Genomic DNA, 16065 nt, shown 5'->3' with positions numbered 1-16065 from the left:
GTCACCTTATCTTAATAATTCAAAATAATATAAGCGCACACGCCCACACTGGCTGTGTCCCATAGAGCAACACTGTACTTGTGATGTTCTATGCTGTGCCAAGGTTCTGCATACTTGTAGCATAGAAGGTTAAGCTAATGTTCTGGGAAGTGAATATAGAAGGCAGAACATTGGAGCTATTTAGGTTTGAAAAGGGGAATTGACCTGGGCAGAGACGGAGACAAGCTGATCAGGGCAGTCGTGGAAAATAAAGCTTTATTTAACTGCATTCAGATGCTCAGTGTGATATGCAAATCCCACCACAAACTGTCGGTGAGCGGACGACTCCCCAGTTACGGATCCACACTGTATGAAGATTACTAATTTCGTCTGTCGTCTCAACTTCACAGTTCTGACTTCTGTGTGCATCAGTTTACAGGTACCGTTTGACTCCCAGGTGCCTGGCCCTGCGCTTTACTTTTGGCTCAGTGTGGTCAGCCTGGGGCTAAATGTAGGACCCCTTGCGCACCCCTGTTGCTTATTGCGGTTGGTTGCCTGCGCCAGCTTACTTGCATGGCTCGTGACTTGCTGCTCGTGGCATCTTGACAGTTCCCTTGAAGAGCTTCAGGCTCTGCATGACCTGGCGACATTGAAGTGCTTCCTGCAAATGAAAGCACGTTGTATGAGGCAGCCCAGCGGCATTGGAAGGCTTGTTTCTGCATCTTTCCCGAGAGTAACAGACTGTTTTGGTTTTATTTGTAAGGAGGCTGCGCCATCTACTGGTTAAACTTGGTATAGCTTTCTTCAAAATAAAAAGTGTCAACAGCAATTGACATTCCTATAGTATCGTTGTGACAGTATTTACTTGGCACACAAAATACTGGCGTTTTGAACTCAGTGATTTGTACACTTTAAAACTTTGGTACAGATCATTATCACCGCGATTTGCAAGCTCTAAGCCGCAAGTATAGTTTGTAACTTTCCTACATCTAAAGTGATCATCATAATTACAAAATGACAGTGCATGTTACGGTGCAGCTTCGCAGGCTTCTGAAATCCAGAATTTTTTTTAGTGATTAACAAAAGCAAACGGCAACACAAGTCATCGTTTAGAAGTTCCTTGTACACAGCTTAAAGCCCAGTATTATTGCAGCAGCTTTTTTAAATGGTGCAGTAATAACATTAGTACATACACTGCACGTTTGTTGTAAGCAAGTGACACGGCGGTGACAATGGCCGATGATAGGAAGCAAGCTATGTTGTTACATTCTTTACGCAAAGAAGGTTTAAGGATTTGTCACACTCTTCCTGATATTCCTAATAATGAAAAATGTGCTAACTTACAATTGTATACTAAGAGCATAAAACAGTTGGATTTACATTGTTATAACAAGACAAATGTTATTTTAGAGTGGTATACAATGTTTTATCGCATACAGGCAAGTGATGAAATTATTGATTAGTTTGTAATAGGTTTGAGGGCATAAGTAGTGAAATATGCATTCATGGGTAATCAGCGTGTAAACATAGGTGATCAACTCACGATGCATACATCTAATCCTGCAATTCAAAAGAAATTGTGGAGTACACATAATCCTACATTATTAGAACCACTCAATATTGCTATAGGTGAAGAATTAACAAATGTGTCAGAACCTTAAATGAAGATAAAGCAAAAGATGAGAAATACCAAGATGAGAAATGCTGCAAACTGCAACAAGTTAGTATGGTTAAATTATGGTGAAGGCAGAAGGGCGACGTGGTAAAACAACAGTGGAAAGTAAAAGAAAAGTCAAGGAGTCGCAGACAAGTCCCTGAGATGTGGCAGTATTCACTATATAATCTCAGGGCCAGTAGTCTGGTGAAAAAGTCTAATAGGATTGTGAAGGAGAGCACTCAATTGGCAGTAGCTAATGGAAGAAATGTTATTGATCATGTGAAAAGGTGTTGTGGGCATATAGATCCAGTAGACAATGTACCACGGGTTTATCTCAGTTTGAATTACTGAGGAAAAGGAAATCAAAATTGGCTGTTGCTTCGGTTACAAGGCAGGAAGTACGGATGATGATGAAGGAACTGCAGAAGAGAGCTGGTGAAAAACAAACTTCTTATAAAAAGTATTTTGATGAGTGAAGCAGAGCTAAGTAGTTTGATATCTCATGTGTTCAAAAGGTCCGAATTAAAATGCCAGTGTGTATAAGAACAGATAGAACAGTATTTGCGGAGACAAAAGTTGTTAAGAGAGTAGGAAAAAATGGAATAAGAGTAGATTAGTAAAAGTGAATATGTGTACAGATAATGGCCCACTGCCGCCCGCCGATGCCATCCCGCCTGTGCGGCCTGAATCTCGCCGGCCCTATTATGGCTTCCCCGCCGGCCCAGCGGGGAACAGGGCCTTAACATTGCGGAGCCGGCGGCAATGTGGCGGCGCAGCGGGTGTAGCAGCAGCTGTCGCGCATTCCACTGCCTGTAATTCGGGCATTGGAATGCGCGATGGGGCTGTGCATGGGGGCCTCTGCACTACAAATGCCAAGTGCATGGGCAGTGCAGGGGCCCCCCCGAATCCCCCATTCCACCAGCCTTTCCATGGTGGTGTTTACCGCCATGGACAGGCTGGCGGATAGGGACTGGTAATCCCCAGGGCAGCGGTGTCGGCGGTTTGACCGTGGCGGCTCCTTTGGCGGCGTCCGGCTGTGACCCTGGCGGTCTAGTGAGCGCCAGGGTCATAATTACCCCAATGTGTTTAAGGAAAAAAACTGCTGGATTGGATGTGAATAAAAAATGAAGATTTGTACAAAAGAAAATGGAAAATCTCTTGACATAGAGGTACAAGAGAGAGGCAGAAGGAAAAGAGAAGTTAAGTTTCCTGAGAAGTATAAGGAAACTTTGTATGAAGTTTAATCACACATGTATATAATGGTCATTGTAGGTATATAATTGTGTGCATTTTTGTTTTTGTATTTATGTTATTATTGTATTCCATTTGTTTTAAAGGCTATTGTAAAGAAGGACATATGTTATGTTCTATGCTATGCCAAGGTTCTGCATATTTGTAATACAGAAGGTTGAGCTAATGTTCTGTGTAGGGAATATGGAATGCAGAACATTGGAGTTATTGTGGTTTTGAAAAGGGGAATTGGTCTTGGCAGAGATGAAGACAAGCTGCTCAGGGGAGGCATGAAAAATAAAGGTTTCTTTAACTGCATTCAGATGGCTCACTGTGGTTTGTAATGCCCACTACTGTACCTGGCCATAAAACACACTCTTTTTCAGGGCTAGGCTAGCTGCTTGCTAAAGGCATTAATTAATATGATTCAACTTTATATCCAGGTGATTCATCAGAAATAATTTTGGCTTCACTACACTAGTGGATACCTCCACTTCCATTCTTTCAGGCACAGTATGCTTTGTCAGAAAACCAGGGTCATCAGGGCCAGCCTGTGTCATCCGGCCATCGGTGGACAGCCTGGGGTTGACATGGTGTCTATAAGAGCCTCATTGAAGGGCAACAGTGGCTTAGATGAGTTTGGGCCTGGTTGAAGAATTTTATTTAACAAATTATCCTTAGTGTAATATGAAGGTTATTTAAAGTCCAGCTCGGCAGCTGTCCTTCCAAGAGGCACTTACTTTCACTGGTGGCCCAGGTGGTGACTAGCTCCGTCTCGGGATGTAGCTAGTCACAGGCATTTTTAAGTGTAGCTGTCATAGCTAATAACCATGATCTGCATAGTAACTGGGGAAACAGTTGTTTGGCTCTGTGTTAGCAGAGTCAGGGGGAACATTAGCTATGCCTTGAGTTTAGTGAGACTCAAATGTGAGCAAGGCCACTAGCCTTTGGCAGTACTGGTGTTGAGGAAGAGGCTAAAGAAGAGTAGCTTGTGGTAGCATAAAGACAGGCTGTGCATTTTTAATCACATAGCATGACATAGGCCTAGCGCCGGCTGAAGTGGGTTTCGAGTTGGAGACAGGTGTATAGATTTGGTCGCAGACCAGTGTTGGCACAGCAGGCACTGGCATGGTCCTAGTAGCTAGGGTAACAGTTTGGACTGATATTGGTACAATCCCCAGAACGGGTCCCAAGGTGATCAGCTGGTGCACAGGGAGGGCCTACCGGTGGAAGACTAACTGTGAGGGCCCCTGGGAAGATGCTGGCAGGGGAAGGGTAGGAATTAGTTGATGTCCTTTTGGCTTCTCATCAGATTTCAAATAGCAGGATGGGATCGAGTCCTGCTTGGCTTTATACTTTCTATAGAGCCTTTTCAACTTTAACATACCGGAAGAATTTGAGAGGGAATGGGACTTTGTGTATGAGCAGGCTTTTCAACAAGATTGTGGGCGACCCCATGACTCTTTGAGGGAGCAGGAGTTGTGCCTTCACCATGACCTCCTCTTGTAGTCAGTGGGCTAAACTTAATTTTCTGCTCTCGGATTACCCCTGCAGGTGCATGAGGGTGTAGTGACTGCCCATCTTTGACGGACACATCTTCCCAAGCACATTAACACTATTGACAGGATTTTTTGAAGTCATCCAAAAAACAAAAAAGATGGAAGCAGCACTCCAGGTCTACTTTGAAGGGTGTGGAAAGAAAAGAACGGATGTCACTACACAGATCTTGTTGATATGCAGCTTCAGTCCGCCGCTTTTGGGGTGATACTGAGGACCTCTTATTGCCTGGATGACTTCAGACGGCTTCGCGTGGGAGTCGGGCAATTGTGACGTCCTCGTCGACGTGCAGAGCTAGAAGAAAATTTCCATCGGATGCTGGCACATGGGGAAAATTCATTATGTGAGGAATCCACAGGTAGCTAGTGTATCCACCAGAAAAGGCGTTAACAAAGGTAAGTAACTTGTTCTTTTCCTGAAAAGTTCAATTAAAACCTGCAATGCCTATGCTTAGAATTTGTCAAGCCAACTGAAAGTGTATTGCTTTGTAAGCAGTGCAAAAAACTTTGGAGCGAGATTCAAGTATTAACCATTTCAGGAAGTATAGAATGGAGGTAAGGTTTTTGAATTTTCTCAAAACAAAAACAATTTATTTTAGATTAACTAAAGCTGTTGAAATATAGTAAAATGAAAATAAAACTATATCACTTCATTGCAGATCGGAGTGATAATTAATCTATATCATCTACCAACCCATCAATTGATTCATATTTTGCTTAAGTCAAAAGAATTCATTTCATATCTAATCAAGGACCATATAGATTGTGACAATTTTAAAATAATTCCCCCTATATTATACATTTCTCATGTGGGAAAGTTCATTTCTGTCTTTGAAGATTCTACTGAATTTTCTCAAATCAGTGGTCAGCCTGTCTTTAGAGTGGAGAAAAGTCTTTTGGGGGGTTTATACAGGATGTATGCAGTTCATGGTATTAGGGAGTTCCTATACTTTATGCGCGATATCACAAGCTCCTGTACAGCAGCTTTGAAGTCATGTTTGGGAATGTTGATTCTGATAGTTTGAAGCAGCTTTGGTTGAACTCTAGCACTTTTAAATATTTCAAGATTGAGAGAGCTATTCAGCGTGGTTTCTAGGAATTTTGCTGATGTCCCAATTTTGGGAAGATATTAATGGCCTGTAGCTTAGTGATCCAGTAAGGAGGAAGGACCATAGAAACTTAAAGGGATAATAGTAGGAAGTCAGTGTTTTGAGGGTTAAGTTTAAGTTTCATCCGAGACATCCATCAGCTTTAGTCTGATGGGCATTTGGACAGATTGTCAATGTCTTCTGTCCTATCAGTCGTGAAGTACAGCTGCGTATTGTCCTCATAGGGGTGGAAGCCACCACCTACCTTGTAGAATATCTCACCCAAAATAATTAAGATCATTAAGGACATACAAGTCAAATTATATGGGGGGCGGGAAGAAGGGCTAGGATAAATTATACGAATTCTACGGAGAAATAAAGCATAAAGAAAGCTTTTTGTCAATCAGTAGTCCAATGTGAAGCTTTGAAAATGGCATAATTCACTGTATGGGGCTACATATCTTTACAAATGTGTACATGACCCAAAATGTTTTGTTCATGACTTAATAATTCTCAAAACCAAGGCGCCTCAGCAGGTTTGAACTGCTGTATAGAAACCATTCACTTTGATTTCCAAAGGGTTGGTCTTTAAAGGATGCGGGTAAGTTCTGTTCAAGCGATGATCAATCCTGTCAAACAATCATGCACTACTTGTGGTTTGTGGACTTCACAAACTGCACAGGAACAAAAACATTTGACCATTAGTACGCACTTTAGGGATGCTAACCTGCACACTGGGATCATGTAAGCTACTGATGATGAACTCCATGCTAATGTGCTAGGGAAAAGGGAAATTCTTATTAACGGCAGTGAAAAACAAGCCGAATGAACGAGTTACTTACCTTCGGTAACGACTTTTCTGGTGGATACATTAGCTACCTGTGGATTCCTCACCTAATGAATACTCCCATGGCGCCAGCATTCGACGGAAATCTTCTTCCTAGCCTCTGCACGTCGACGAGGACGTCACTCTAGCCCACGCAACGCCGTCTGACGTCATACAGGCAATAAGAGGTCCTCGCCGACGTGCCGACGTCAGTACCAACATTTTTTACGTGCATGAGAATAACCACCCAATGCAATGAAAGAGCAAGGCAACATCCCATAACATTGTAAATCACACAACATTGCAATAAAATGGCTGTAGATTTAATATATCTCTTTTTTTTTTTTAATCAAACAAATATATGCAAATCATGTATATACACAAAGATATATACATATATATATATATATATATATATATATATATATATATATATATATATATATACACAAGTATCCATATATACAAAATCTATTGCAACCTTGAAGACCAAGAGGAGCGCACTCAAGGATTACTTGGTAAGACCAGAAAGGCAACAGGGAGGCGGGTGGGACCGTGAGGAATCCACAGGTAGCTAATGTATCCACCAGAAAAGTCGTTACCGAAGGTAAGTAACTCGTTCTTCTGATGGATACAACTACCTGTGGATTCCTCACCTAATGAATAGAGTCCCAAAGCAGTACCACTCCCGGTGATGGGTGCCGAAATGGTCAAACCAAGAAATCCTGCAGCACTGACCATGCAAAATGGCCATCCCTTCTGACCTCAGAGTCCAAACAGTAATGTTTCGCAAAAGTGTGAAGGGACAACCAAGTTGCGGCCTTGCAGATGTCGACCACAGGAACACCTCTGGCCAAGGCCGAAGTGGCCGACTTAGCTCTGGTGGAATGAGCTCTAATGCCATCAGGAGGATCCTTCTTTGCTAAAGAGTAACAGATTTTAATGCAAAGAACAACCCACTTGGAGAGTGTTCTCTTGTGGACTGCCTTTCCTCTCCTCTTGCCAACGTATCCAATGAACAGCTGATACTCCAGCCTGAAATCCTTCGTTCTATCAATGAAGAAGCTTAACGCCCTCTTTGGGTCCAAGCGATGTAGTCTCTCTTCCTCCTTAGAAGGATGAGGCGGAGGATAGAACATGGACAAAGTAATTGTCTGGGCCAAATGGAAAGGTGAAACAACCTTCGGGAGGAAAGCAGCCTTGGTCCTCAACACCACCTTATCCCCATAAAAAGTTGTATAAGGGGGTTTTACCGATAAGGCTTGTAACTCACTCACTCTCCTTGCAGATGTTATAGCCACCAGGAAGACTGTTTTAATAACCAAATACCTTAAAGGGCAAGAATGCATAGGCTCAAAAGGGGACCCCATAAGGAAAGTGAGGACCAAGGACAAATCCCATTGAGGCATAATGAATGGTTTTGGAGGATATTTATTTAGAAGACCTTTCAAGAATCTGAGAACAATAGGGGATTTAAATAACGATGGTTGGTCTGGAAGACAAATGAAGGCTGACAAAGCCGACAAATAACCCTTAATGGTAGCCACTGCACAACCTTTCTGCGCTAGAGACAGAGCAAAAGACAAAACGTCCGACAGATGAACATGTAAGGGATCAATCTGTCTCTCTCCACACCACATAACAAATTCAGACCACCTATTAGCGTAGATAGATTTAGTGGAGTGTCGCCTGGCCGCTAATATAACATCCACTACATCAGGCGGGAGAGAGAAGGAACTCAGGTTGCCCCGTTCAATCTCCAGGCATGTAGGTGCAGACTCCGGAGGTTGGGGTGTAAAATCTGCCCCTGCGACTGCGAGAGGAGGTCTGCCCTGAGAGGGAGACGGAGCGGAGGGCACAGCGAGAGTTGGAGAAGGTCGGAGTACCACACCCTCCTTGGCCAATCCGGAGCTATTAAGATGACTTGGGCCCGGTCTTGGCGAATCTTCCTCAACACTCGAGGAATCAAGGGTATGGGGGGAAATGCGTAAAGCAACTGGTCGCACCAGGTTATCAGAAACGCGTCCCCCAATGCTCCCTGCACCGGATACTGGAGGCTGCAGAATAACGGACAATGCGCGTTCTCCAGAGTGGCAAACAGATCTATCTGAGGAAACCCCCACATCTGGAAGATTAAACTGACTTGATCTGGATGGAGACACCACTCGTGGTTGGCCGAGAATAGGCGACTGAGACTGTCCGCACGTACATTCAAGACCCCGGCCAAATGATTTGCTACCAAGCAAATCTCATGGTCCTTTGCCCAGGACCATAGTCGAAGAGCTTCTCTGCAGAGAAGGTACGACCCTACTCCTCCCTGTTTGTTTATATACCACATCGTGGTAGTATTCCCCGTCAGGACCTGTACCGACTGACCACGAAGGGAAGGGAGGAAGGCCTTGAGAGCCAGACGTACAGCCCGTAACTCTAACAGATTGATATGAAACATCTGTTCCTCTGGAGACCAAAGTCCTTTGATCTCCAGATCCCCCAGATGAGCTCCCCACCCTAGAGTGGAAGCATCCGTTATGACCGTGGCCACTGGTGGCGACTGCGCGAACGGCTTTCCTTGTGAAAGATTGTCGCTCGCAATCCACCACTTCAAGTCCACAGCAGCATCTCTGGAGATCTTGACCGCACCTTCCAGATCTCCTTTGTGTTGAGACCACTGCCTTCGGAGGCACCACTGAAGAGCCCTCATGTGCCAGCGAGCATGCGTGACCAACAGTATGCAGGAGGCAAACAGACCGAGCAGACGAAGGACCTTGAGGACTGGAACTACCGCTCCATTTCGAAACATTGGAACCAATTCCTGAATATCTTGAATCCGCTGAGGCGGAGGAAAGGCTCGATTCAATGTTGTATCCAGTACTGCCCCTATGAACAGGAGGCGCTGAGAGGGCTCCAGGTGAGATTTGGGCACGTTCACCGAAAAGCCCAGGTCGAACCACAACTGGGTTGTTGACTGCAGATGATGCGACACAAGCTCCGGAGACTTGGCTTTGATCAACCAGTCTTCCAAGTAAGGGAATACTGCTATCCCCTTCCTTCTGAGCTCTGCCGCAACCACTGACATCACCTTCGTGAAGACTCGAGGTGCTGAAGTAAGACCAAACGGGAGGACCGCAAACTGATAGTGCTGCGACCCTACCACAAACCGGAGATACTTCCTGTGCGACTTGAGTATCGGAATATGAAAATAAGCATCCTGCAAGTCGACAGACACCATCCAACCTTTTTTGTTCAACGCCAAAAGCACCTGTGCTAGGGTCAGCATCTTGAACTTTTCCTGTTTGAGGAACCAATTCAAAATCCTCAGATCCAGGATCGGTCTCAACCGACCATCCTTCTTGGGAATCAGGAAGTACCTTGAGTAACAACCTCAACCCCTTTCCTGCTCTGGGACCAACTCCACCGCACCCTTTGAAAGGAGGACTTGAACCTCCTGTTCTAGCAACAGGAGGTGTTTTTCTGAACAATAAGATGGGCGGGGCGGGATGGGGGGCGGAAACTCCCGAAAGGGAAGGGTGTAGCCTTTTCCCACAATACTGATAACCCAAGTGTCCGTTGTAATAGTCTCCCACTTGTGGAGAAAATGCCGTAACCTTCCCCCTACAGGAGAGGATTGAGTGGGAAATGGTGGAAGCCTAAGGCTGCTTTCCCTGCTGCACCCCTCCAGAGGACTAGGAAGAGGCAGAGTGCTGCTGAGAGGCTCCTCTGGTGCGGGCCCTACCTCTCCCTCTAACTGATCTATAGGGGTGGGAAGAGGTGGGTTGCTGGAACCTCCCCCGAAAGGAAGAGGAGGAAGAGCCACGCCCAAATCCACGAAACCTCCTGAAAAACCTGGAAGAGGCAGAGGAAGAAGGAGCTTGCAGCCCTAACGATTTGGCTGTGGCCCTGCTCTCTTTAAATCGCTCCAAGGCCGAATCTGCCTTTGCTCCAAACAGTTTGTCCCCATCAAACGGGAGGTCCAATAGGGTCGACTGCACGTCCGCAGAAAACCCTGAATTACGGAGCCAGGCCTGTCTCCTTGCCACCACAGCCGTGCCCAACGCCCTAGCCACCGAGTCGGTTGTGTCCAGCCCAGACTGGATAATCTGGGTTGCGGCAGCCTGGGCGTCCGAGACAACATCCAAGAGCCCCTGGGGAAGCTCCGTAAACGAAGATGAAATATCGTCCATAAGAGCATGGATGTATCTCCCCAGAATGCAAGTTGCATTGGTGGCCTTCAACGCCAAACTGCAAGAGGAAAATATTTTCTTGGATTGCGCATCCAGTCTTTTGGAGTCCCTGTCTCCAGGTACCGTCAGGAAAGATCCAGGTGCTGACTTCGATGAACAGGAGGCTTGCACCACCAAGCTCTCCGGCGTAGGGTGTCTAGAAAGAAAGCCAGGGTCAGATGATGCAGCCCGATACCTCCTGGCCACAGCCCTATGAACCACCGAAGAAGATACAGGCTTCTTCCACACCTCTAACACCGGATCAAGCAAAGCCTCATTAAACGGCAAGAGAGGCTCCGCTGCAGCAGAGGCCGGATGCAGTACCTCTGTCAATAAATTCTGCTTCGCCTCTCCCACCGGCAAAGGCAGGTCCAGAAAGTTAGCTACCTTCCTCACCACAGCGTGAAAGGAAGCAGCCTCCTCCGTATACTCCCCTGGAGATGAAAGGTCCCACTCAGGGGAAGTATCCAGCCCACTGGCCGTATCCAGACCATGCAGTCCATCACCAGAGTCCTCAACCTCTCCTTCCTCCAGGACTCGTTGGTACTCCTGCTCTTCCAAACGACGGAGAGCACGCCTCCTTGAATGTAGTCTCTGCTCGATACGCGGAGTCGACATGGCCTCCGCCGAAGTCGAAGATCAGCGCCGATCTCCCGAAGCATCCGACGCCGCGTCCGGCGCCACAGGCAGCTTCGGCACCGTTGAAGGAGCAGGACGAGATCTTGGAGCCGATGGACCCACCGGAGTCACAGGATGAAATCCTGACGTCGACGGGATGGAAACCTCTGGGGCCAATCCCTCTGAAGCCACCGGAGCGGCCACCGGCGCCGACACCGGCGCCGAGCCCACATTCCCAAAAGGGAGAAAGGGCATAAAGGGTGCCGGCCGTAGAGGCGCAGGATCACCCAATGAAAAGGCAAAAGGCCCCGAAGGACCAGCCGGAGCACCTCCTGGAGCCATCTGCTGAAAGATGGTATACATCGCATTCAGAAATGCGGTACTATCGGCTCCAGGGGTGGGAAAAGCCAGATACTGGGGTGCCTGGATCGAAGGCGACCCTGGCGCCGGCCTCGACGTCTGCGACGATGGAGACAACACAAGAGGCTGCATCACCTCGATCACAGACGCCTATCCAGGCGAAGTCGGTGACGCCGGAGAGGGCAACGGCGTCGATGGATGCGGCGTGACCGTGGGACTGACTTCCCAAGTCCTCCGACGCCGAGCCGAAGGCGACCTCGAACGAGTCTCCTTGCTGGAATGACGCCGTGAATCTCTACGGCGCCGGGAGTCTCGATGACGCCGATGAGACCTTGGTGAAGAAGACTTTTTGTGATGTTTTTCTTTTCTCTTCGACTTTGCCATGAATAATTTAGCCTCACGTTCTTTGAGGGCCTTCAGATTCATGTGCTGTCATGAATCGCAAGTCGCAATGTCGTGGTCGGAGCTCAAACACCATAGACAGTCGGAGTGAGGATCTGTAACGGACATCTTGCCCCCAAACTCTCGACAGGGCTTGAAACCCGACTTTCTCTGAGACATTATTACCACAGAGAAGAACTACGCAGCAGAAAATACACTGTAACTACGAAAGTAACAGTAGCTCCCTCGAAGATAACCGTTTCGAATGCACGGAAAAAAGGGAACTGACGTCGGCACGTCGGCGAGGACCTCTTATTGCCTGTATGACGTCAGACGGCGTTGCGTGGGCTAGAGTGACGTCCTCATCGACGTGCAGAGGCTAGGAAGAAGATTTCCGTCGAATGCTGGCGCCATGGGAGTATTCATTAGGTGAGGAATCCACAGGTAGTTGTATCCATCAGAAATATCTTGTTTTATCATTCTGACTGCCTTCATGTCGCAAAAGTCAGACTGTCAGGGCTGAGGACAGTATTTGTGGATTGATGAACCTTGTTGTTGTAACTTATGAATTGCATTGCTGTACTTATGTGTTGTTCTGCCTTGTTTCTGAATAATGGTAACAGAATAAACCTGTATAGCTGATACTGGTAGTTTGTAATGTGCAGCTGTTTTGGAAACAAAATGTCATAGTTTATTTTCTGTCAATTCTTCTTTGGAAACAATTTTAGACCCAGGAGGTCAGTTCTGGTTGAAGGTTTTACCCTGGAATATGACCTCATTGAAACCCAACATGAGCAGGCTGCTTTGAACCTGCTTTTCCCCTGGTATTGCCACTTATGCATTCTTATGCTTGGTCATTACCACCATCTAAAGCCAGTGGTAACTCAGCTGGCTGTTCACAAACGGAGTTAGTACAATTTACAATGAGTTGTAGGGAACAGGCACTAAAACGCATGCATGTTCCATCTGACAACTTTGAAAACGTATTTACGGGAGTGCACCAGAAACAACAAAGGGAATTATTATTTCCAACCGAGGAAAAGTTCAAGTCAGTGTTTGGGGAGAGAGACATATATTTGTGAATTATTTTATAAAATATGCCATTGTGTATTAATGGTTGAAAAAGTAGTTAAACATGCTAAACAGTAATTAAGTAGTGTTGAATGTTCACGGTATGAAGTAAGTCTCCCCACGCCAACATGCAGACCGTTGTCCCTGCCTGCCTCATACTCCTGCTCCATATTCACTCAAAGTACAAAGGTTTGGAAAGCAGGCCAGTAGTAGTCAACACCTGCAGACAAAGCAGAACATAGCATCGCCGCCTGCTGCTGAGGGCTATATCAGTCACTGAAGGTCCTGAACCGTAGTCGCGGGCCCACGACGCAGAATGGCTGTAATGCTATCTGAACATCTCCCCCCTGTGAGGGCAAACATTCCAAATTAAAAAGGAAGAAAAAGAAAGCTAAACATCCGAGTCCATGGTCTGCATCAGCCACTATCGGCCCTCAGTCTCTCCACTGTCTTCAGTGGAGCACTCCACCTCCAGTGTTTTAATAAAATAAGTTAATGTGCATATTCCCTTCCAAAGTCCCCAGTCAAAACCCTCTCAGCCAAACGCAGGCCTGCTTAGCCCGAATTATGAGTGTGAGGGGGAGTTGCTCAACAATAAATCCTCGGTACTGTGACAGGGGTGGGACTCATCTTCAGACCCAGCAAGCGTGGACCACATGGTTAATGCTTTTGGTCCTGGATAAACATAACAGCAGGCCCCTTGTGGACATAGGGGGTTATTCTAACTTTGGAGGAGGTGTTAATCCGTCCCAAAAGTGACGGAAAAGTGACGGATTTACCACCAGCCGTATTACGAGTCCATTATATCCTATGGAACTCGTAATACGGCTGGTGGTATATCCGTCACTTTACCGTCACTTTTGGGACGGATTAACACTCCTCCAAAGTTAGAATAACCCCCATAGTGTTAGCTGGACAGTGTTGCATGTATTTCCCATAGTCACCAGTAGCGGCTGCTGCACATACAATACTAAGTGGTGGGACAGCGTGGAGGGGGAAGTTAGGCAGGGGGGCAGCGCAGGGAGAGGCAGCCCGGGGTTTTGAGGGATAAATAATAATAAAAAAAGAAGACTTACCGGCCACTACCGCTGCCAACTGCCTCGGTGCTCCTCTGCTCCCGGAGGTCCATGGGCCAGCACAGGCTTCCAGACTCCCCACCCAATCCAGACCCTGCTCTTGTGCAATTACCCAGCATGAGAGCAGTGCCAGGATTGGTCTGAGTGGGCTAGTTAGGCACTCACGAAGGAACTGAAAGCCTGTGCCTAATCTCCACTCTGCTGTGCAACACAGCTCAGGTTGGAGAACTGTAATTGCGCATGTTGGTTTGGCTGGCCTAAGATGGCTGGCTAAAGCAACATGAACACTTATAGTGCACACCACTCCTCCTCCCCCCAGTCTCTCCTGCTGTCGATCGGGGATTCCCTGGCCCCGCCCTAGACTCGGCTCGGCTCACCCAGTAAAAAATAAAATGATAATAAAATTGCTTTATTTTATTTTTCATCTGCTGGCGCAGTGAGGCAATGCTTCTGTACCATTGCAGAGGAGCTGTAGCTGATCATCACACTGGATGACTACCTTAAATTAGTTACTTAGTGTGCAAGCTCAGTGTCATCCTAAGGATTGTGGGTGCCCTGGCAAGACTAACAGCTTTGAATTGTATTACCCATTCCGTGCTATTTCAAATCCACATGGTGTCATACTAAATTATTTATATATATATAGTATATTAAAATTTGAGCAATAGGATCACACAAGAAGTCACAATCTGTCTTGTCCAGTTTCATAAAAATTCAAAAGATGACACCGGACAGAGAGAGACAGTCAGAGGTAAGGGTAGACAGAGAGAAGGAGACGGGTTGTTATAGAGACACAGAGGAGACTGAGGTCAAAAAGAAAGTTCACCATTTCAGGGGGCCTCTTGGAAAGTGGGGACCCTGGACAGTTGCCCAATTTGCCCATGTCTTAAAACATCTCTGTTCAAGCTGCCCAAATCGTTACCTCATGGACCCCCCGTTACACCCCATCTCACTCACCGGCCGTCTCCAGCGCCATTCGCAGTTCGCAGGAGCTCATGGTGCCTGATCTATCCAGGTCATGCTGAAGGAAGATAGTCTAAAAAGAAGAGGAATGTGTGGTCAGAAAGCATACTGGGATATTGTCTGAAAAACTTTGGGATGGGAATATTCCTTTTTCCCCTCTATATTCCTTCTGACATTTAACCCTCTCTCTGAGGACGCCACGCCTTCCTCCTTCGCTAGGACCCTTCTCTCCTGCCCGCACACCTATCAGCCATAGGTGCTGGAAGTAGGGATGCACTGGTTCTGCAGAACCCCCAAAATAACTATGCTGAAGTTCAGATGGTGAACAGGCAGTAAGAGTTCTTTAACTTTTGTGTTGATCTCATCATATTTGTTGTGTGTTTTCAAAGACAAATTTCAAATGTCAGGCAATGCCTTCTGACAAATTGCTGTTTATTCTTTTAGCATGGAGATTGGCGCTTACATTTCTTTCTCTGACTCCAAAGTGAGAGGATTTTGTAAAGTGATGTGACTGTCTTACTGGGGTATGGAGAGTTTGAAAGGAAAGGCCGTGGGATGTCATGTACATTCAAACACAAAACAATATGCAAATACCTGAAAATGGACTATACAGATATATCAAAATATATCACCCATTAGGAATCCACATGTGGCACATCCTTTTAAATTCTGAATTTTAATGAAAACAAAGATTTTAACAGGAACAAAACCAAGAAAGATACTTTTCTTTTGACACCCAAGTGATAACTATTTGCTGAAACCCGATTTCCAGGTATTAGTGTATGTGCACTCTAGTTTTAAGACTAAAACTGGATATCTCTGTCACTTTAGTGCCCATTTCAATGGAAAATGTGATGTTTATAAGTGAGAGTGTGCTACCACACCATGCTTTAGTAACATATTTGTGACCAGGTGTTCCAAAATGCACCACCAGCTACATACTATACCCTTGTCACTCTCCTTCTGAGTACATGTGCTACAGTTTGTGTTGAAGCTAGGACTCTTCACAGTCCCTATGACTTCAGTGATGTAACATTGAT

General features: G+C 46.1%; 1 protein-coding gene across 1 annotated transcript in view; it reads right to left on the bottom strand.

Moving 5' to 3' along the window:
- The window catches only part of LOC138296828 (calpain-1 catalytic subunit-like), a 681165-nt gene that overhangs the window by 75997 nt on the left and 589103 nt on the right, over positions 1–16065 (bottom strand). The window contains exon 18 of the mRNA XM_069236289.1: positions 15020–15098. Coding sequence (XP_069092390.1) covers positions 15020–15098 — 79 coding nt within the window. The remainder of the gene's footprint in view (positions 1–15019; positions 15099–16065) is intronic.

Source organism: Pleurodeles waltl, chromosome 5, assembly GCF_031143425.1.
Source record: "Pleurodeles waltl isolate 20211129_DDA chromosome 5, aPleWal1.hap1.20221129, whole genome shotgun sequence".
In the NCBI taxonomy this organism is placed as follows: domain Eukaryota; kingdom Metazoa; phylum Chordata; class Amphibia; order Caudata; family Salamandridae; genus Pleurodeles; species Pleurodeles waltl.
The sequence above is the reverse complement of the archived record's forward strand: the minus strand, read 5'-3'. Positions and strand labels throughout refer to the sequence as shown.